Consider the following 20,321-nt stretch of genomic DNA (forward strand, 5'->3'; position numbering starts at 1 on the left):
GTTTATATATATATGGCACCAAATCACAGCAATAGTCACCTCAAGGCACGTTACACTGCAAGGTAAAGACCCTACAGCATTCAGGAGAAAACCCTGATGATCAGGTGATCCACCCCATGTGCAGCACTGGGTAAAGGTGGGAAGGAAGAACTCCCTTTTAAAGTAAACGAAACTAAACCTTTTAACAGGAAGAGACCTCTGGCAGAACCCGGCTCAGGGAGGGACAGCCATCTGCCATGACCGGTTGGAGGTGAGGGAAAAAAGAAAAGGAATAAGGAGGGCACAGGGAGACAGGACAGATGTAGCCTGCTCTTTGGTTACATTTATACAAAATCTGATATCCATAAACAGACAGTATGAATGGAAAAGACTGTTGGTGCCAGATGTAGCCCAAATGCTGGTGACCAATCCATTTTTTTAATCTGCATTTTTAAACAATGACTGAAAACAGAAATCTTGACTTTGATATGATATAAATCTGACACTGTGGTGTCCTCCTGCAGGTTTGTGCAGAGGTTCTGAAATGTAGCTGCTGTGACAAGATTAGAAAATAACACAAAAAAATCCCTGAAACTTAATTTAGACCCTGGTCCTTGTGAAGCACTCAAAATTCCTCAAAAGGTTCCTGGTGGGGAAATTTCCTGCAGGAAACAGTGATTCCTGATCTAAAAGTTCCCAGTTGCCACTCTACCAAATTTACTGCAGAAAAGAAGTGCAACAAATGCTACATCCATTTCAGTCAAAGCATTCTGTGGTCTCTTCAATGTGCCATGCTTGCCAACCTTTGAATTTTGTTTCTTGTATGCAGCACAGGGGCCTCTGGTGTGGGAGAAGTTCTCATTTAGTTTATTTGTCAGGAGAATAACTGTCAGCAACAAGTCTGTTTTCTATTGACTGCACAACCTTTAACATTTATAATCAAAAAACTAATTCCATCCACACCTATTATCAAAAAGGAGATGCTCAGATGTAATTGGGTTATTACAGGGGCATTGGATGTGCACACAAAGCTCTCCCTCCAGCTTAAACACCACCACTGAAAGGAAGAATTTATTTAGTGACCAACCAAAAAGATCTTATTCCAAAAATTTATTTAATCACACTTTTTAGACCACGCATAACAATTTACATAGAAAGAGATGATCATCTCCACTAGTCTACAGGCAAATGCATTGAAAATATCAATCTTTACGCAAGTAAGAAAACTCAGAACAACTGCACGGAAACAGAAACTGTAAATGAAGGTGAATCCACACCATCTTAACTCCTAATCCTTCTGACTGGAGTTAAAAAAAAAAAACAAATAAGCATTATGTCACCACATAAGCAAACATATTTACTGCAGATCAGTCAAATGTTAATCGGAAGGTTTTCTCCTGCTCCTTTCGCTGGGTGTCGCACAGTTTGGACACTTCCTCGACCCTTCTCTGCAGGAGAACCGAATTCTGGTCGATCCACTGAAGTGAATCCATGTGGGCGTTGAGGATTTTACAGATCTGTTGAAGCTGAGGACAAAGAAAAGAAAATTAGACAAATTAAATAGGCAAGTCTTCTAATATCAGAAACTGAGGCATCATCTTACTGGATCACTGGTGTCTGCTGGACCGCTGGATGTGTTCAGGTGCTCAATGATCTCCTTCAGGTCCTGTGACATCCTCTTTAGTTGTGCGTCCACGTTCTCAGCAAGCTTGTATGTTCTTTCACGTTCCTCGTCTGCATTCTGCATGTAGATGGTTCCACTTTGCTCTTTCACCGACTCTTCGAGGGGACAGAGCAGATCTTCCAGCTCCTTCTGTTGGGACAGGATAAAATCCAGCTCCTGGTTCAGCCTCCTCTGATCCAGCTTCACCTTCTCCATTTCCTTATGCAGGGATGTGATCTTCTCTCCGTTCTCCACCAGCATGCGGTCCCAGGCATTCACCTGAGTGGCCTGCTGTAAGAAATGTCTCTCCTGGTCCTCCAGCTCAAGACTCCACTTGTTAATGAGCCCCTCTAGCTGGGCGTAGGTCATCACTGGAGGAGCTGTGCTGGTGGTGGTGGTAGTGGTGGCCGTAGCAGCTGTTGTGGTGCTTGTGCTGGATGCAGGTTTGAGTCCCAGTGTAAAGCCTGTAGCAGCACCCGTTGTGGCAGCTGCAGCTGTGGCAGTAGAGGCTGGGGCAGCTGTGGTGGTTGCTGACCCCAGAGGTTTGAGCATAAAAGCCAAACCTCCACCAGCAGCTGTGGTCGTCGCAGCAGAAGTGCTTGCTGCTGAAGCTGGAGCAGCACCCAAAGTGAAGGCTGTACCTGCTGCAGTGACAGGAGCTGTAGTGATAGGCTGAGCAAAGAGAGAAGGCCCCAAAGATGGGGCAGCCTGGGTGGATGCAGGAGGAGCTGGGGTTGATGATGGTTTTATTCCAAAGGTAAACCCTCCGCCCTGGGCTGTAGGGGCAGCAGTGGTGGAGGTTGGCTGGGCGAGGCTGGAAGGAGCACCGCTGCTGAAGCTGAAGCCTCCACCTGTGCTGGTGGTGGTGGTGGTGGTGGTGGAGGCTGCAGCTGATGTCACCTGTACCTTGGTAGCTCCAAAACTGAACCCACCAAATGTGAGGCCACTCGGGGCTGTGGTTGCTGCCGGTGCAGCTGTAGCTGTAGCTGGAGGTTGGGTTTGAGCCTGAGATGCAGCTCCAAAGGTGAAGCCCCCTGCAGCAGGAGCAGTGGCGGTGGTGTGCGCAGATAAACCTCCACCCAGAGTGAACCCTGACCCCGCGGCTGGAGCTGCCGCGGAGCCTAAAGTCAACCCTGATGCTGCTGCTGTGGTTTGAGGAGCCGCATTCAGGCCAAACGTTGTTGTGGGTGTCCCAAAAGAGAAGCCCCCGCCAGCTGTTGTGCTCTTTCCTGGGGCGCCAAAGCTGAAAGCAGCGGTGGGGTTGGTAGAGCTCTGGGTCTGGGCGTTTGAGCCGAAAGTGAAGCCCCCTCCGGTGGCAGCAGGAGTGGAGGTTGTCAGCCCGAAGCCGGTGGCGGTGGGGGCCGAGGCTGTGGTCTTCGGCGTCCCGAAGGTAAAGCCCGAAGAGGGCTGCCCAAAGGTGAATCCACCGCTCATTTTCTCCCTAAAGATAACGAGTTACCGTTATTAAAATCGTCTAATGTACAAAATGGTTACTTCCTCGCGGAATCGTTCGGCTTTTGGCGGGTCACACACACACACACACCAGGCTGCTTAAGCTGAACTTACCGACGAATCCGCTTCTCTTTTACGACAACTTTCTAGACGTTAGCGACTAATGAAGTCAACTGCACCCTTCCTAATGTTACTTTATTGGTAACAAGGATAAAAAAAAAAAAAAAACTAACAACACATCCCGCATTAAAAACGTGGCTAGCCGCCTGGATACTTTTTCAAGCAGGAACTTCAGTAGTTGACTAAAGGAAATGACGGCAGTTACGCCGAAAAGTTGTTTGTTTGCCCTGATTTTTGTCTGGAAGAGTACAACCCGCCTTTCTTTGTAAGATTGACGGTCTAAAGACCAATCAGGATTACAATTCAAAACAGTCCGACTTTTGATTGGTTCAGCTTGTTTCCTGGCAGACATGCGTCAGGAATTAAGTGCACGTAGTCTATCAAAGAGGAAATTAATACAAAGAGATGAAATTTCTTACACAGTGCGAGCTGCTTCCCACTTCCCATCAGAATCAAAAAGTCATAAAATAACATTGTTTTATGCCCTTATGATATAGAAAGTTTTAAGGGATAAGGGGGCGCGTTATTAAAACGTTTATCTACATCAAAATTGATATTTTTCTATAATATTTCACATTTCTATGTTTGCCTAACTCTAAAATCGCATGAAAACAAAAATAATCACGGTCACAAATTTAATAAACATTTCTTTAAACTTCCCCGATTTTCTTTCAACATTAAAACGCCGTCTGTTTAACGTTTACCAATAACGTCACACCAAGTTGGGTCAGTAATTTTTTTTAAGCGACAGCTTCTCTTGACATCCTTGTGACTCTTTGAATTTTCTGGCCGTGCTGTCTTCCTTTCCTTGTTGATGGTTCTACCTCTAAAAGGCTATTTAGAAACACTGTCCTGCGGCGGTGACAATGGAGACTGAAAGTGCACCAAACTGCGGAACAGCAGATCAATAATTACTTCAAGGAGTGTATTTGCAAGCTGCTGAGGTTAGCCGACAAGCTAGTGTCAACACGGATTAGCAAACCGAGCTACAGCCGCTGCTGCTGCTTTGCTGCTGTGGATGCCACCGGCGATTATTAAACCTCAGTAAATACTTTTGTATTATCTTTTTTTTTTTTTTTAATTAAGTTACAGTTACAAGTTACAGTTACAGCTGGAAGCGAGGCGGTACAAGACGTGCCAGTATGAGGATTTTAAGGTTTCTGAGGAACAGCGTGTCCATAGGAAAGGACATCGACTACTATTCCAAATTTTCACCCTCCCCTCTGTCAATGAAGCAGTTTCTGGATTTTGGTAAGTATAATGCGTTATTCTGACTCCGACCTAAACGTAGATAGTTTTAATATACAGAGAACCCAAAATATGCAGAATAATCAAATTCACTCTGGACACTGCAAACACTGCTAATCACAAGGTTTTTCTTCTGTCCCGTGCTGTAAAGGGAGTGGATTACATCGTGAAGTGTTTCACAAGAGACCGTGCAAAGGTTTTTCTTCTCTTCACAAATGACTAACAGGATAAATGCCCGCTTGTCTGTGGAAGTCAAAACTGAATCACTCATCTAGATATAGTCACACATGGAAGCAAAAACTTTTTTTAAATTAAGATTAGGCCCTTTTAAGACCCTTGTCGATTTTCTTCATATCATATACTTGAAATGACTTGCTGGACATCCGGTGAGTTTGCAGTTTATCAAATACTGTGGAGCCTGAATTAGTTTTGCATCCAGTACCTTGGTGCTAACTGAAAGTAGGTGACAGGAAATTTTCAGTCCAGTCCTTGTATCTGACATTTTCAGAGAAATATTTATTTATTTACTTTTGTTGAGCCACTTAACACCTTGTTATGAATTGTTATAGTATAAAAAGGCATCCAAGTGATGGAACCAGTACTGTGTCTACACATAACAGAAAACTTGGTAAAGAACCAATTTAAAATTTTATCTTTAGGCACCTTGTTACTAGCAGCCTGTCACAAAAACACATTCCCATTTCTTTAGGTGAATGATGAAAAATGTAAAAGATATCACAGTTTGACAGGCATAAAATAGTATTTTTGCACCAACAAGGTGATTCTCAAAGAGCTATTAGCTGAAAACTTGGCATATCTCAGCACGGTGTGCAGTGTGTCATTAAAAAAATTTGAGGAAACTGGACAAGTGGAGGACAGAAGAAGTGGCAGTCCTAAAAGCTGTCTATGAAAAAGCAGATGAAAAGTATCTGAAAGTTGTGTCCTTAAGAAACAGGGGAAAATCCAGAAAAGACCTGACACAATACCTGAGAGGTGCATCTGACCCTTCAGCTGATCCATCTGCTGTTCACTGAAGCCTCATCAGAAATGGTCTCAGTGGATGGCTGGTTGTCAAGAAGTCATTTTTAAGGAAGGGAAAGTGGGAGAAAAGGCTGAGGTATCCCACATTACGCAAGAACTGGACTGAAAAATCAGTGACAACAGGTCTGATGGAGTCATAAATTGCTACACTTATTTCCCCTTTTCCTTGCGAAATGAGGTGTTGCTCATGATTTTTCTGAAGTTCAGTATATATCATGTGGAAATTGTTTATAAATAAACTGTTCACACAGAAACATGCAGTATGTCTAATTTTTTTATTCAGCACTTTATGCCTTTACCGTAGTAATGCAGCATATGTGTATTTTGTTTCTCCCTCAGGTTCAGAAAATGCATGCGTGAAAACGTCCTTCACCTTCCTCAGACAGGAGTTACCTGTGAGGCTGGCTAACATCATGAAGGAGATTAACTTGCTGCCAGACAACTTACTGAGGACTCCATCAGTCCGACTGGTCCAGAGCTGGTATGCAGCTTCTCCTTGTTCTCAGTTAAATACTGTTAATTCATTAAAATTCAGTCCTGCCAGTCTGTGCAAATTAATAATAATAATAATAATTTTACCCCCTGCGTAGGTACATGCAGAGTCTTCAGGAGATTCTTGAGTTCAAAGACAAAAATACAAATGATGAGAAAATCACATACGAGTAAGTTTTATTTCTCATTTATTCTCTGTAATAGCTCATCTATTCCTGCAGGTTTTTTTTTTTTTTTTTTTTTTAACTGTCTTGCTGTAATTGTTATGTCTTCAATTAGTTTCACAGATGCTGTGATAAAAATCAGAAATCGTCACAATGATGTCATTCCCACCATGGCTCAGGGACTTGTGGAGTACAAGGAGGCGTACGGCACGGATCCGGTCGTCAGCCAAAATGTTCAGTATTTTCTGGATCGTTTCTACATGAGCAGGATTTCCATCAGGATGTTGCTCAACCAGCACAGTGAGCAAATGTTGTTTTTTTTTTTTTTTTTTTTTTTGTAATGTCATTGCTGAACTTGACTTGTTTGGAAATGAAAGCCCCTGGCTGGTTGCAGCCTGTATGCAGGGTTTTAAAACCAGGAATCAACAAACTACACCTAGTGTCTTTTTCTGGCATTGTCCCATGAACATGAAATGACTCATGCCCTGTTTAAAGACAGTAAAGAACACAGTGAGTTCACCTGCAAACACCAACACTATAAAAAAATGAGTGTAAAGATGTCTTTATTTAGGAAAGATGGCATGTGTGCTTGTTTTTATCTCTTCTTGTCATTCCCTTGCTGGTGAAGGGAGGTCATGTTTTTGGTCATGTTGGTCTGCCTGCCTGTTAGCAGGATAACTGTGGATCCAGGATTTTGTAAAAGGATTCTTATTGAATAACTGAAAAGCTGCTCTACTGGGTTGAGATCAGGTGACTTGTCCACTGAAGAATATTCCAGTTCTTTGCCTTGAGAAACTCTTGGGGTGTTTTTGTAGTATGCTTTGGGTTATTATCAATTTACACCATAAAACGCTGTCCAATCAGTTTTGCAGCATTTGTCTGAATGGCAAAGTGCTGTTATAGTAAAGTCAGTGAAAAAGTGTGTGAAGTTTGATGGGTCCAGCTTGAACAGTGTGCATCAAACATTTTTAGTAAATGTGTATATATATGATGTGAATTTGAACATCTTAGGTCACATCGTTCTTGATTTATGGCCAGTGGTAAAGTTTTGGTGGAACAGATGCCAGCACCAAGGCTATCACAATAACAGTTAATACAGTACTTCTGAATTAAAGTGGAAAGTCTGCACTTCAGTCACATCTTGATTGTCTGTGGTCGTGTACAGAGGCAAAACTACAAAACTGTGAAATTTGGATGACTAGACCTAAGTTAACCTTTAAATCTCCTTTGTCAACAGTAATAATAAACAGCCTCTTCTTGTAGATCAGACCTGCACAGAGTTCAGGGTGATCGCTCTTCCTTATAGAGGAGCTTCAGCTCACACATTTTCCTAGAAGGATGTTTAGTGTTCATGATTCTCTGAGCTGTGATCTCTGTTGGGTTAAGGTTAGAGTTCTGACCAGACCTAGGACACGCTGGAGAGATTATACCTTTTAGCTGGTCATGGAACACCTCAGTGTCCCCCCGGATGAGCCAGAGGCAATGGCCGAGGAGAGGGAGGTCAGCTACTCCTGAAATCCGAACCCAGATAAGCCCGAGAAGTTGGATGGAAGAAATTTCAGCCAGAGTCTTATTAGAATCTCTTTCACATTGTGACACTGGAAGAACCTGTTACCTGTTGGTCTCAGGAGGATACCGCGCTTCAGTTTTGTTTTAGCTGTAACCAAAAGGTCTCACATTAAAACCTGAACTTGCAGAGACAGATATCAATAAATATTTAACACTTCATACTGCTGATATTCTTGTGTGTTTATCTGTAGCTCTGCTCTTTGGTGGGAAGGTGAAGGTGAATCCTGCACACCCCAAACAGATCGGCAGTATTGATCCACACTGTCGAGTCAGCGAGGTTATCAAAGGTGAGACTCTTTATAAAAAAACAGAGAGTGCTCATCTATGCTGTTCTTCCAGTTCTCATGTGTCATATAATGAAAACACACCACTTCCTTGTAGATGCCTACGAAAATGCAAGAAACCTTTGTGATCGGTATTACATGAACTCCCCCGAGCTGGTACTGGAGGAATTCAATGGTAATCTATCTCGTTAGAAAGAAACAACACAAACTATTTTAATGATGCCACACTTTGGAAACACTTTGAACTGCATCATTAATGCATAAATAGTTAAAGGCTGCTTGATTCTAACATATGTCATTAAATGTTTTCCAATCATCTGTTTGTCCCGACAGCCAAAGAGAAGGCAGGACCCATCACCATGGTCTATGTTCCATCTCATTTGTATCACATGGTGTTTGAACTTTATAAGGTGCCCTTTAAAACCTATCCTGATACGTGTTATTTTATGTCAAAATTTGGACAGTTTCTTTTTTTCTTATGTTAAATATTCTGATAAACACGTGTTGCAGAATGCCATGCGGGCAACCATGGAGTTATACGGAGATGCCATGGAGTACCCTCCCATCCATACACAGGTTGCTCTGGGAACTGAAGATCTCACAGTAAAGGTAAATGTGCAGATTAAATGTATCCCCAACAAACTCCTGTTTTTTAACACTGAAAAGTGTTTGTGTATTTGTTGGGAGAGGATGTGTTCATTCGTACTGTGTTCTTTGTGAGGTGAGTGACCGTGGAGGAGGCGTGCCGCTGCGTAAGATCGACAGGCTGTTCACCTACACGTACTCGACTGCTCCGAGACCCAGCATCGACGGTTCACGCGCTGCTCCTCTGGTAAATACTCCTGATTTATCATCACTAGTGACTGTATCAATGTGAGCAATCAGTCAATTAACCAAACGTCTGCCTCCAAAAATAAATAGAAAAAAAAACTGATTAGTTTCCTACAAAAAGACAGCTGTACCAGTGTTTCCACAGCTGGGATTGGTATCATGCTGCCGGGCTAAATGTGATTTTCAGCCCTGAAATTTTACTTGGATGTCTCTTGTACTCGTGAAGTCACAAGGGCTCCAAAATGCTGGAAAAAATGGGGCAAATGATCACCCAGCCATTCATTTTCTGCTACTTCTCTGGGTCTGGCTCATGGAGCAACAGCCTAAGCAGAGATGTACATGCTATAAATTTACATTATATGAAGGTTAAATTTGGCAGGACTCCATTAAATATGCTAAAAGTTATTCAGCAAATAAAAACAGCTGAATCTGGGAGGAGCACATGGGTACTTTGAAGAAAAAAAAAACATCCGTATATTTAAAATCATGTTAGTTTGTCCAATTACTTTTGAGCCTCTGAAAATGGGAGCCTGTCTATAGAAATGATTACAATTAACGATACAGTAGATGCAATACTTTTGTTAAACCCCTTGAATTATAGTAATTATAGTATAAGTCTGCACTTCAGTCACATCTGAATTGTGGTGGTGTACAGAGGCAAAACTACAAAAACTGTCATTGTCCAAAAACGTTTGGCCAAAAAGTTGAAAAAAACTAAGCATTTAGAGCAGCAAATATAAACATCCACTATTGTAATGGCATATAAATGTGACAGTAAGAATAAGTTAAAATCCCCTTTAAGCCTCAGAGTTCCTTTTTGATACACATACTTGGCTTTTGCACATTTCTCTTATGAAACCCAGAAACATTCCTGCAATTTTCCCCTGTGTTCCAGTAAAAGAAATCCAGAGCCAGTCAGTTTGTTCCGGTGAATGCTGTCTTTGTCCTGGAGCTGCTAACTGCTGTTGTTGTTTCAGACTGTGTCTGCTTTGTGTTGAGGTCAGAGATGAACTCTGGTTTATTTCTCTTTAGGCTGGTTATGGGTATGGCCTGCCCATCTCACGGCTGTATGCCCGCTACTTTCAAGGGGACCTGAAGTTGTATTCTATGGAGGGTTACGGAACCGATGCTGTGATCTACATACGGGTAACCCAGTTTCACAGAAGCACCATTAGTTTCTCTTCCAGACAGAAGACGGCATGCATAAAGTACCTCCTCTGATTTTTTTTTTTTCCCTCAATTGTACTTCAGGCACTATCCACAGAGTCCATTGAGAGGCTCCCGGTGTACAACAAGTCGGCCTGGAAACACTACAAGACCATCCACGAGGCCGATGACTGGTGCGTCCCAAGCAAAGAGCCGAAGGACATGACGACATTTCGCAGTTTGTAGATAAAATGTTCCTGTAGCAAAGTGTGCGAGACATGTAACTGAATGTGTGAGCATGCTGTAGTAATTACTTTAAACACTTCAGGTTTATTCATACACAGAGCTTAAGAGTAAATGAACAAAGCCTTGGTACCACATATTCAACATGGAACAATAGCTTGGTTATGATCAGTGCTTCAAAGTGCAGCATACCTGCTTTAAAACAAACCAAAAAACATTCACCTATTTTTGAGGCCAATGTGCTCATTTATATTGAACATTAAGCACTTGTAGGTGCAGAGAAATCAAAAACTTTAAATATACATGAATGTTTTACCAGGAATCCTTGAAAGGATGAGCAGGATGGTACCACAGCTGTCAGCGCTCTCTGCTGGACAAAGTTTGTAAAGGTGTCACTTTTGTCTGAACTCAAAATCACTGGTTGCATTTATGAGGATGTTTATCATTTTGTGATGCTGTAACAAACTGAAGCTGTCTTGTATTGAGGCATTGGCAGAGGTTTCAGCAAAGCAAACAGTCTGCAGGGTTCAATGCCGTCAGGCTCAGAGAGAAAATGTCTTTAAGCTGTGGACTTGTTTAAAATGTCAGATTGTCCTTACAGGTATCAGCAGATTTGTAGTTTGCTCTGCTGGTTAAAGCTTTTCCTTTGGCTGCATAGCAGTCTTAATTTTGCTTAACTTGACCTGTTACAGGTTCTGTGTGTAAAGTTTCTCTCATTTATTCTTGTGGAGTCTGTTACTTTGGAAGAAACGCACACCTATTGTAAAATTTAGCTTTTTTTTTTTTTTTTTAAAGCTGTTGCACTTTTCAGGTGTTGCTTTGGTTCAAATTATTTATTAGGGCATTTCTAACAGGGTTTTGGTTCAAAAGTAACATGATAAAGTCTGTCATCTGTAAAGGGTGACATTGCACTTCTTTTGTGAGTGAACTGAGGCTGTTGGGTATTTATTGGGAGCATTACAGCTGGTATAGTTTATTGGGGTCATTGTTTATGGCTTTCTGTTAATTTTCAAATAAACTCTTCCATGTGAGTGTTCTGTCACACATAATACAGTATTTTAGTGCTGTGGTTGTATTATTTGGGCTCAGTTAAACTGAATCCATATTTTTTGTTACACTGCCTGGAATTGTCTGAGTGGCTCATGTTCAGTAGTAGGTTATTTTCCAGATAACTTTTATTATATTCTGCATACACAAAGCTAAAGAGGGAAGATAAGGTCAACTTGTATATTTGTCCTGTATTTAAAACTGTAACACCAGCAGTTTGACAGTTGAGGGCATTACATGTGAAATTGTTGTGGAGCAAATGTTTGAATAAACTGTTAAAATGATTGTTTGGCTGTTTTATCACTTTCAGTCCATGTGTCTGCTGGATCGAGAGCAGTAAAGAACACAAACTCACGTTACATTTTCAGTCCAGTGGACGGATGAGCTCATGCCTCGGTGAGGCGTCTGTCCGTTACTGCTCCAACAATATTGGTCAGAATTTAATTGAACTTGCACACAATGACCTCATGAGTCTTCACCCAAACTGTGCTTAATGTGAAACTTGTAATTATTCACTTATTTTCATAAATCACTCCATCTAGAGTGCTGGTCAGATTTTTGGTGAAATAAGTTCCTGGATACGACTCTGCAAGCCTTCGACTTTTTAATGGATTTTATTTGTGATTTGTGTAACACAGCCAACCAATGATGACAAAATGTATCACTTTCTGTACAATAACCTGTGAATTGTGCTGGATGAGCTACTATGTTACTGACATCCTGGTTGAAAGCAAATTTTAAAAGTCAGCAACTGTATAAAAACTGGAGATACATCTTAGATGATCAGATCAACAACCTCATTCGTCCAACCTGTCAAATAATCAGTTTGTTACTTTGGTGGATTTTGACTCAGGTCTACAAAGCTGCACTTCATGGTGTTGTGCTTTACTATATGAAGGAGCAGTGAAAAAAAGCATACAGGCCACATAAAGTGAAAATTAGTTTATTGACGCTGCTTGTACCAAGAAACATTTCTCTGATTTTGAGGTTGCAGTCCAACATGTTGCATTTGATACGCAACATGGAGTCATGCTTTAGAGGAAAGAAGCACTTCGGTTTTCGCGGTGAACTTGTGCTGTTACACCTCACATCCTGTATCCCACAAGTTGTCGTCACAGGCTGTTTAATGGACCGGTGAGGTGTCCGCGTAGCAGATCTGCATGCAGTTTGTATTTACACGGAGCATCACTAGCATCTCAGCGATACAGAGTCGGGGACAGCAGAGCAGCGTTCACCTTGTCCCAGCATGATTTCATTTCTGCTCTTCCATTCAGCACAAATCATGGCCTAACTATTCTACTTAGTAGAAAATTTTACATAGTATAAAATGAACAATGATATTTAAGTAAAAAAAAAAAAAAAAAAAAAAAAAAAAAGATATGCAGTTAATAGGCACATGTATAAAACTTATTTATACATTTAAAACCTTGTAGCCCCTCAAAGCTTAAAAGACAAATATAGTGCTTTTATCCAACTGTACAAAAACCGTTCAACACTGAAACGGGCATATCATTTTAGCAAAAAGAAAAGAAAAAGCAGTATACATTTGACTTCCATAGGTAAGTGTGCATGATCTGCAGGAACTACATTATGTCTCAATACAGAATTATAGCTTCTGACTTTAGTGGTAAAAATGCTAAGATCTCTTTTTGGACAGCTTTTTGACGTTCCCCCATCTACGACTTCAAATGGTTTGAGCTCAAATTTGATGATGCATTTGAGAAAAGAAACAGTAGCTACAGTATAAACAAATTACAGCAAAGAGCTGCTCCTGGCACGGTCATTTTCTGCAGCTGCCTGCACGGACAATGTGACGTTATATAAAACACCCCCCCCCCCCCCCCCCCCCCCCCCCCCCCCCCAAAAAAAAAAAAAAAAGTTTCTCAGGGTTGTGCATGTGCACTTTATGATGTGCATAAGCTGCGAGTGCAGAAATTAGACCTCAACAGATGGAGTCAGTGGAGACGGGCAGTTTCGCACTGCGTCGAACTTCCTTCTCTCTTTTCTCCCTCTGCTTCTCCAGCTTCTCCTGGGCCTTACGCATATCCTTCAGCTTTTTCTTGATGGTTGAGCGGTCACTCTGACTCATCACTCCAAGTGCCTGATAAGAGGGGGGGAGAAATGCACTGATTGAGGGCAAAAAAAAAATGCCACCACATTTACCATATTACTGAAACATTTCAAAATCAGGACATATTAAAACCACTTATTTCATCATCTTCACTGTCAGAAAAAAATCAGAACAATGCATTACCAGAGCGTGTTCTGACATCTTCAGACTGGGATGATCAAACCAGGATGTTTACTGGGAAAGGGATATCTAACTGGGGACTTATGGGGAAATCTACGCTGGCAGTATGTTGTAACCGCAAATCCTACGACATAATCTACATTGTAACCTGACATTTCCCTGGAAACGTAGCTAACCATCACATCAACAGCCCACAACCACTGTGATTGGCCTGTTCAGTACTACTGATTGAGTCCCAGCATTATGTTTGTTTCTATCATGGCTGGCACCGCATGAAAACACCAGGACATGACCACAAGGTAATTAACACATAATACAACACACACACAACCATAAATGCTAGCAATGTTGTTGGCTACTTACACAGGTAACTTCACAGGCTCCACAAAGATTCACCGCACAAGTCTAAATCAGTCGTAACACTACACTTAATTTCACAAGTGGCCGATACTTTTAGAAATTTTAGGTAAAGAAAGAGATGAGATAAATTACTGCCACTGCACTTTCTGATGAGTGGTATGAGGATGAATTGATCAATTTCATCTAATTAATCAATTTGTCTCCATCAAGACATCTTCAGACTTTATTTAAAACAAGCTCTTTGGAGTCACGTGGAGGTCTGAAGTTTGAAAAATTCACACACTGCCCTAAGCTGTCTTTTTTTTTTTTTTCTTTTTAAAGAAATGTCTTTTAAATAGTATTTTCAGAATTAGACTTTAAAACATCTTTTAGTTTGAATTTGTTACATTTTATGTAACAAATGTGACTTTAACCCCACACAGATCAGAAATATTAGAACTGAAAAGAAGAGAGCAAAAAATCAAAAAGTAAAAGCAACAAATCTGTCCACAAGGTGGCAGTCACAGGCTGAGCAGACAAGGCCTGCCTAATGACTTTGTTATAGCAAACTTTGTATGATAAATATACAACACTGACTCATTTGCTGTATCAGGTTTTTTCTTTTTTTTTTTTTTTACCTTTAACTTGTCGCTGTCCAAGTGTAAGAGCTGCTGGCCGTCCACTCCTTTAGTGGTGAATTCAGGTGTGTACTGGTCCATATTCATGCCCATCAACCAGTGACAGACCTGCTGATTGGTCCATTCAGACACTGGCCGGTTCTGCCACTGATACTCTTTTCCTGTGGCTGCTGGTTCATCATCCAGAGTCTGCAGAGGGAACAGATATCAACATATATTAAAATCCACAAACTGCTGCTTCAATTAGAGCAGCAAACACATTATCCTATAAATTTAGTGTTTAGTTGTTTTGTGTCATATGTTTTACTAAGATTTTAACTAGTAAAGTGCATGGAAAATACATTACACAGTCCAAAGATGTATAGCACATGTTCATCAACTAGATAATGGACTTGTGTTGTTCAGTGTTATTAATCCAAAGTATAGTGATGGGTGCTGAGAGACACTTAAAATATCAGAAAGTTAAAATTCCAACTTTATGCAGGTAGTGAAAATTTTGCAGAGCGGTTTAAGCTGGACGAGACACCTGAACCTAAATAAAAAGGAAAGCCAAAAAAACAAACACACACCCAACCAAACCAAACCAAACATGTACTACAAATTCTGTTGATTTACATTTCCTAATCTAGCTCTGAGGGAAAAACCATGCAAAGACAGCAAAGTACCAGCAACACTGATGCATGTCAATGTCTTCATATTTCACTGAGACACCTGAGAAGAATTGACTACAACATCAGAAAAACAGACGGTGAAACATCACTGCACAGGCAGCAGAGCAGTCAACATTGTTCTGAGGTCTGCCAAAGCTTGTAAAAAAAACACGAAGCACTGGTTGCACAAGTTCAAACTATTAACATCAGCTAACACAAAAAGCTAAGCCACAAGTAACACAAAACAAAAAGATTTAACAGGCACACATGCAGCTCTCTTATATTCCTTCTCCATTCATGACTTAATCTGTGCTATGAAAGGGGGGGAAGCTCAAAGAGCATGCTTGAGAATGTCCCCTTTCAGCTGCATCAAGGCGTCCCACACAGCTTTTGTGACTGTGCAACAAGGAGAGCACTCACCTCGCTGGAAGAGAAGATTAAAGTGTGTGAGCGCCCAGACAGATTGGGTTCAGCAACTAACCCAGAGATGTCTGAACTGGGACTGGCAGGGTTAGAATCATCTATGACTGAAAAACTCTGGAACAAGTGGAAACAAGGAACTTGTTTACTAAAGTAACACAGCACCATTCAGCAGTTCTTTACTAGGAGAGGCACACACACACACACACACACACACACAGCATCACAGGCTTGAGGGTTAAGAACTACATGGCCTCTCTTAGGACTGAAATTAATTTGATAAATGATTTAATCTTATTACTGGGGCAGCAGTCCAGGCCATTGATTACAGGCATTGACTGACTGATCTTTAACATGTAGCAGGAAGGTTATCAACTATGTAAGAAAGCACTGAAGCTGCTAGACTCTAAGACTGATCCACCACCAAAACTAAATCAACATTTCTAAACTACAACAGCTAACACTAGGACACAAAGACAATTATTCAGGTATGGGGTAATGCTTTACTTAATTAGATATAGGTGATCATATATAATGCAGTCTCAACTGTGGATTAAATTTAGAGAGGAATTTTTTTTTTTATCCAGGCCTGCTGGTTGCTGCACCAACTAAGTGCAAGTTCTTGTGCAGTTAAATTTTAAGACTGTGTGTTAGTTACACGGTAGCAGTGAGTGCTGAATTTACACACATATCTGATTAGATTTCTGATTAGCCAGCGCAACAATCCCTGGAAACTAGTTATGGCTTCTTCATTTCTTCTAATAAAAGCCAGAAGGCGCTCTCAGCGTTAAAAAGGGAAAAATTAGACAACCGTTTCTTGAAACAGTACCACATACCTACTACAAAGGAAACAGTGATTCATGGGATGCATCTGAGGTGAGAATTTAGGCATCCAGAGCTATGATTGTTAGTACTTCTCTACTGTGTCATCTAAAATCAAAGGTGAAACAAAAATGTGCATACTGTACCAAATCTAACGAGCGACTGAATAAAGTAGACCAGGAGAGATTTGTCTGTTTAAAGGGGGAAAAAAAATGCCATAAAGCACACAGCAATAGAACCAAAAGCTTTTTTTTTTTTTTTTTTTTTTTAAAAAGCAATCTCCTCTTGGTGCAGTCGTGAACTCATTAAACAGAATTTTTGGGAATACTCCAACCACAGCCTTAAATGAAAATCAGACTTTTCACTGGGGGCAGCTGATGTGTCTCTACTTGCAAACTCACTGAAAAGGAAAGCAAATCCCTCCCTGATATGTCTGATGGTAAACTCATGGATCTTCTTATTGCAGCCTCTGTGAGGTGCAGCATATTTGGAGAAGCCCCGAAACAGGAAGTCAGCCTTACATTACGTTTCATATTTTATGATGATGAGAGTAGACAATTCTTACAGCTGAACAGATCAGCAGTGAGAGCTAGGAGACCATAACTAGATCAAGTTTGTGCCCCATTTATGGTACATATTAGTCACTTTTAGTTAGTGTGAAATGCAAAAAAAAAAAAAAAAAAAAGAGGTTGTACTCGATACAAATATTCCTCCTATGTTCCATGTTTATTTCTATACATACATTTACAAGAACTTCATACCTTATTCTTGCGATCCTGGCTTTGCTCACTGCCGGTCTCATTGACAATGTATGGCAGGCTGCTGCTGGAAGACGAGGGCTCTCTGTCTCTGTCCCGGTCTTTGTCTCCAAACCAGGAGAAAGGCATACAGGTGGGGATGGAGGTCATTGATTCTGCAGGGGACAGGTTCCCTCCATACTCCTCTAGTAACTCTGCTGACCCCCTGGTCATAAAAGAAAAAGGAAGATATAATTATAGACACACAGACTTACATGTGTTAATGCTTAAAATGTGACACTGTAATATTTACTGCACCATTAATTTTTATTTTTCAAATATGAATTATCTTTATTTTTATATATATGACATTTAACTATGAATAGCCATAAAATACCTGCTGTCCAAAGATGCTCTCATTGCCTCCTTGTCATGTTTTTTTCCTTTGCCACCTGACTTCCTGAGACCCCTGTTTTGATCATTGGAAACATTCACTTAGCTTTAATAAATAAATAAATAATCATTTAAAAAAAGCCTGACACATGCAGCAGTGATTGGTTTGGATATTTACCCAAAGTCTGGAAATCTTCTTTTAGGCTTTCCTCCACCTGAAGGCTCGTTTAACTCCTCTGTATTGAAACAACACATTTCGGTCTCAGACGCAATGCAAGAGAAAGCTTTGCTGTTCCACACATCTCAATTACACCTTGCATACCTTTGAGCTCTTTGCTCTTGCCTTTGGACTCCCTCTTCTTTGCACTGCGCATAATACCAGAGGGAGACTGTGGTGAGGAGCTGTGTTTTGGAGGGGACAAAGAGGGACTTTCACTGCGTTCAACACTCTCCCCCTGTGATGGTGACAAAGATGGGCTGCTGGAAAGCTCTGCTTTACTCCTGGATCCATCTCTAGTCTCGCCTGGATCTGTCTGTCCATTCCCAGAATAGAAGACCGGCACTGGGAGGGACAGGCTCTCCTGGATGGACCTCCTCCTGCAGGAAGATTCTAGCTCCTCCTGCTCGTCCTCGTCGTCACTTTCCTGTTGGGACCAAAATCATAACTTACAAGGACAATGCAAGGAAGAGAGGGTAAAAGTTATTTTTATAATAGCCTTATATAAGCTCTGCCCCCAAGTTCTGATTGGCTGTTTTGTGTCTCAGTATAATAGTGCATTATTGTTTTGTTTATAAAAATCAAGGATACTCCCTATTGTATTTTAAAGTCTGTCGGTATGTTTAAACACCTCCTGGACTGAAGTTTCAGGCTTCTGCTGGCACCTTATGCATGGCCTCAGTTGGCTTACAGTTCAATCCAATTCAAAGTACATGCTAATATTATGCTTTTTGACAGGATGACAAGCCTTTTCTTTCAGACCTGAGAGTAAGATGAAGCCACAGTGAGGCTCTCCTTCAGTTTGCTCCGAGACGGAGGCTGACGTTTGGACTTCTGAGCTAGCAGGCCCTTTGCTCTGTGTGCACTGGTGTCCAGGCGCTCTGTTTCAGGAGGCAGTTCACTCCAGTCTTTTTCTACAGCAGAGAAAAAAACGACCTTTTCAGTTGTTTACAAGGGTTCGTCAGAGGTTATGTGCACTTATTAATGATTTACAGATCACACAATGAAAGCGTGACACGCACTTTTAGTACCTAAATTTGAGTCAACAGACTGTGTGTTTGTGACTGAATCTTGGCTGCTTGGTCTCTCCTCTGCAGCAGAGCGCTGAACCATCTGAGTCTCCACAACTGACGCTCCTCTGGACTCCAGCACAGCTATCTGTGGACAAAACAACACACTCTGACTCATTTCACAGTCTCTAGCAACTCTGGTTATGCATAAGCATTTATTTTCTGAGCTGAAGTCTTACTCTGTTCTGCAAGCTCTCCAGCTGCTCTTTGTACCACTTGTCTTTTTCATCTAGAGTTTTTTTCAGTTCCTCTTCTCTCTTCACAAAGTCTATCTCTCTGGGGAGGAAACAAGGAAATGTGGCTCCCATCAGGCATTCAAGATTGTAAACATGCTGAGTTGTATGTGATTATCATTAGACCACTCAATTCCACATAGATATTTTCTGTAGATCACAAAATAAGAAACTGAGTTTAGACCCTTAAAAAAAAAAAAAAAAAAAAAAAAAAAAAAAAACACAATATTTTACAGAGCACTTCCTAAAATCTTGCTTAAATTAATAAAATTAATTTACACTATGCTGCTCCAGGTTGCCCCTTACTCGGTTTCTTAAAAATTGTATAAATATACCACATACCCACTTTTCCAACACCATCCCACCATATTTGAGTTAGACCGTTGATCTCAATCCATACCAGTGATGTAAATCCATGCAAATAATAAGCCCTCTCCCACACAACAGAGACATTATTTGCTCTCATGCACCCCTTTAGCCCAAAACACTGTTCTACACAAATTAAAGTTAGATTTCAAAATTTCGAGAGTGCCTACTGAGTGTTTTAATGTCCTCTGTATAAAATTAAGATAGTTCTGAAAGGCCTCTGTTATAACATTAACAGTCCACATTGTTAATCTGTATCCTATATACCATTTTTTTTTTTTAAGTGCTGCGTAGTGACTTGAAACTCGATCACCTTCTGTTTGTAGGGCTCTCATGTCAGACCAATCAGTCCCTTCTAGTCCTTGCTCCCAGCTAAAGTCTAAAGCCCTGCTCAAATCTGGTGCTAACAAACATCTTAGGTGATCAAATCACAAGTGGGGAGCTCAATGTATGCCATTTCAAATGTCAGTTCACACTTGGCATTAAAATGCATCTGCATCTTCAAGTGACCACTGCTGATTGGATCTCGTGTCCCTGCTCTAAATGCAAATAAATCTGTACCTAAATTTCTATTTGCAAAGACCTGCTAGGGTCCAATTTTTCAAACCCACATCCGCCCCCACAAGCAAAGCACAGTACTGAACCTCTGCCATTGTTAATAAGCCCTAAACACAGTGGCTACACAATCACTTACTTTAAAATGTTATATTCTTACTTGTACAAATCTCCAACAGCATTATGCAAAACAAAGAGCTGATAACAACACTATTGCTTGAAATATGCTAAAAACAAAAGAAGTGTGTCTTTCTCACTTCAGCTCATGAAACTGCTTCAATCAAACCTAACCAACTTTCCACGTGACCTAAGAGAAATATGAATATCAGACATTACAAACTGCCTGTATTT

The 20,321-nt window shown here is 40.9% G+C and overlaps 3 protein-coding genes across 8 annotated transcripts in view; 1 reads left to right on the plus strand and 2 right to left on the minus strand.

Moving 5' to 3' along the window:
* Positions 1–1,078: 1,078 nt before the first annotated feature.
* On the minus strand, positions 1,079–3,435 carry nup62l (nucleoporin 62 like). Of its 2 annotated transcripts, XM_030757987.1 has the most exons (4): positions 3,209–3,435; positions 2,775–3,083; positions 1,583–2,732; positions 1,079–1,505 (listed from the first exon to the last, which is right to left on the minus strand). In XM_030757987.1, exons 2-4 carry the CDS (start codon positions 3,074–3,076, stop codon positions 1,347–1,349), a joined length of 1,611 nt encoding a protein of 536 aa, XP_030613847.1. In that variant the 5' UTR covers positions 3,077–3,083; positions 3,209–3,435; the 3' UTR covers positions 1,079–1,346. The 2 variants fall into 2 exon arrangements, with proteins under 2 accessions (XP_030613847.1, XP_030613846.1); XM_030757986.1 differs by having other exon boundaries at positions 1,583–3,083.
* A 547-nt stretch (positions 3,436–3,982) lies between these two features.
* Positions 3,983–10,235, plus strand: pdk1 (pyruvate dehydrogenase kinase, isozyme 1). 2 transcript variants are annotated; one of them, XM_030757561.1, is made up of 12 exons: positions 3,983–4,158; positions 4,301–4,465; positions 5,843–5,984; positions 6,094–6,165; positions 6,275–6,459; positions 7,920–8,015; positions 8,110–8,187; positions 8,346–8,422; positions 8,523–8,621; positions 8,734–8,844; positions 9,876–9,989; positions 10,095–10,235. In XM_030757561.1, the coding sequence occupies exons 2-12, from the start codon at positions 4,357–4,359 to the stop codon at positions 10,233–10,235; spliced, it is 1,224 nt and encodes a 407-aa protein (XP_030613421.1). In that variant the 5' UTR covers positions 3,983–4,158; positions 4,301–4,356. The 2 variants fall into 2 exon arrangements, with proteins under 2 accessions (XP_030613421.1, XP_030613420.1); XM_030757560.1 differs by having other exon boundaries at positions 3,983–4,465.
* Positions 10,236–13,140: 2,905 nt separating this feature from the next.
* Positions 13,141–20,321, minus strand: part of ppp1r9ala (protein phosphatase 1 regulatory subunit 9A-like A) — a 29,506-nt gene continuing 22,325 nt past the window's right edge. Inside the window, exons 10-20 of one of the 4 annotated variants that reach the window (XM_030757555.1) lie at positions 18,996–19,092; positions 18,769–18,904; positions 18,509–18,660; positions 17,852–18,173; positions 17,708–17,765; positions 17,534–17,605; positions 17,161–17,362; positions 16,546–16,590; positions 15,578–15,694; positions 14,508–14,696; positions 13,141–13,380 (exon numbers count right to left, since the gene is read on the minus strand). In XM_030757555.1, coding sequence (XP_030613415.1) covers positions 13,222–13,380; positions 14,508–14,696; positions 15,578–15,694; positions 16,546–16,590; positions 17,161–17,362; positions 17,534–17,605; positions 17,708–17,765; positions 17,852–18,173; positions 18,509–18,660; positions 18,769–18,904; positions 18,996–19,092 — 1,549 coding nt within the window. In that variant the 3' untranslated portion in view covers positions 13,141–13,221. The remainder of the gene's footprint in view (positions 13,381–14,507; positions 14,697–15,577; positions 15,695–16,545; positions 16,591–17,160; positions 17,363–17,533; positions 17,606–17,707; positions 17,766–17,851; positions 18,174–18,508; positions 18,661–18,768; positions 18,905–18,995; positions 19,093–20,321) is intronic. The other 3 variants (XM_030757557.1, XM_030757558.1, XM_030757559.1) reach the window with 3 other exon arrangements.

This window comes from Archocentrus centrarchus, chromosome 21, assembly GCF_007364275.1.
Source record: "Archocentrus centrarchus isolate MPI-CPG fArcCen1 chromosome 21, fArcCen1, whole genome shotgun sequence".
In the NCBI taxonomy this organism is placed as follows: domain Eukaryota; kingdom Metazoa; phylum Chordata; class Actinopteri; order Cichliformes; family Cichlidae; genus Archocentrus; species Archocentrus centrarchus.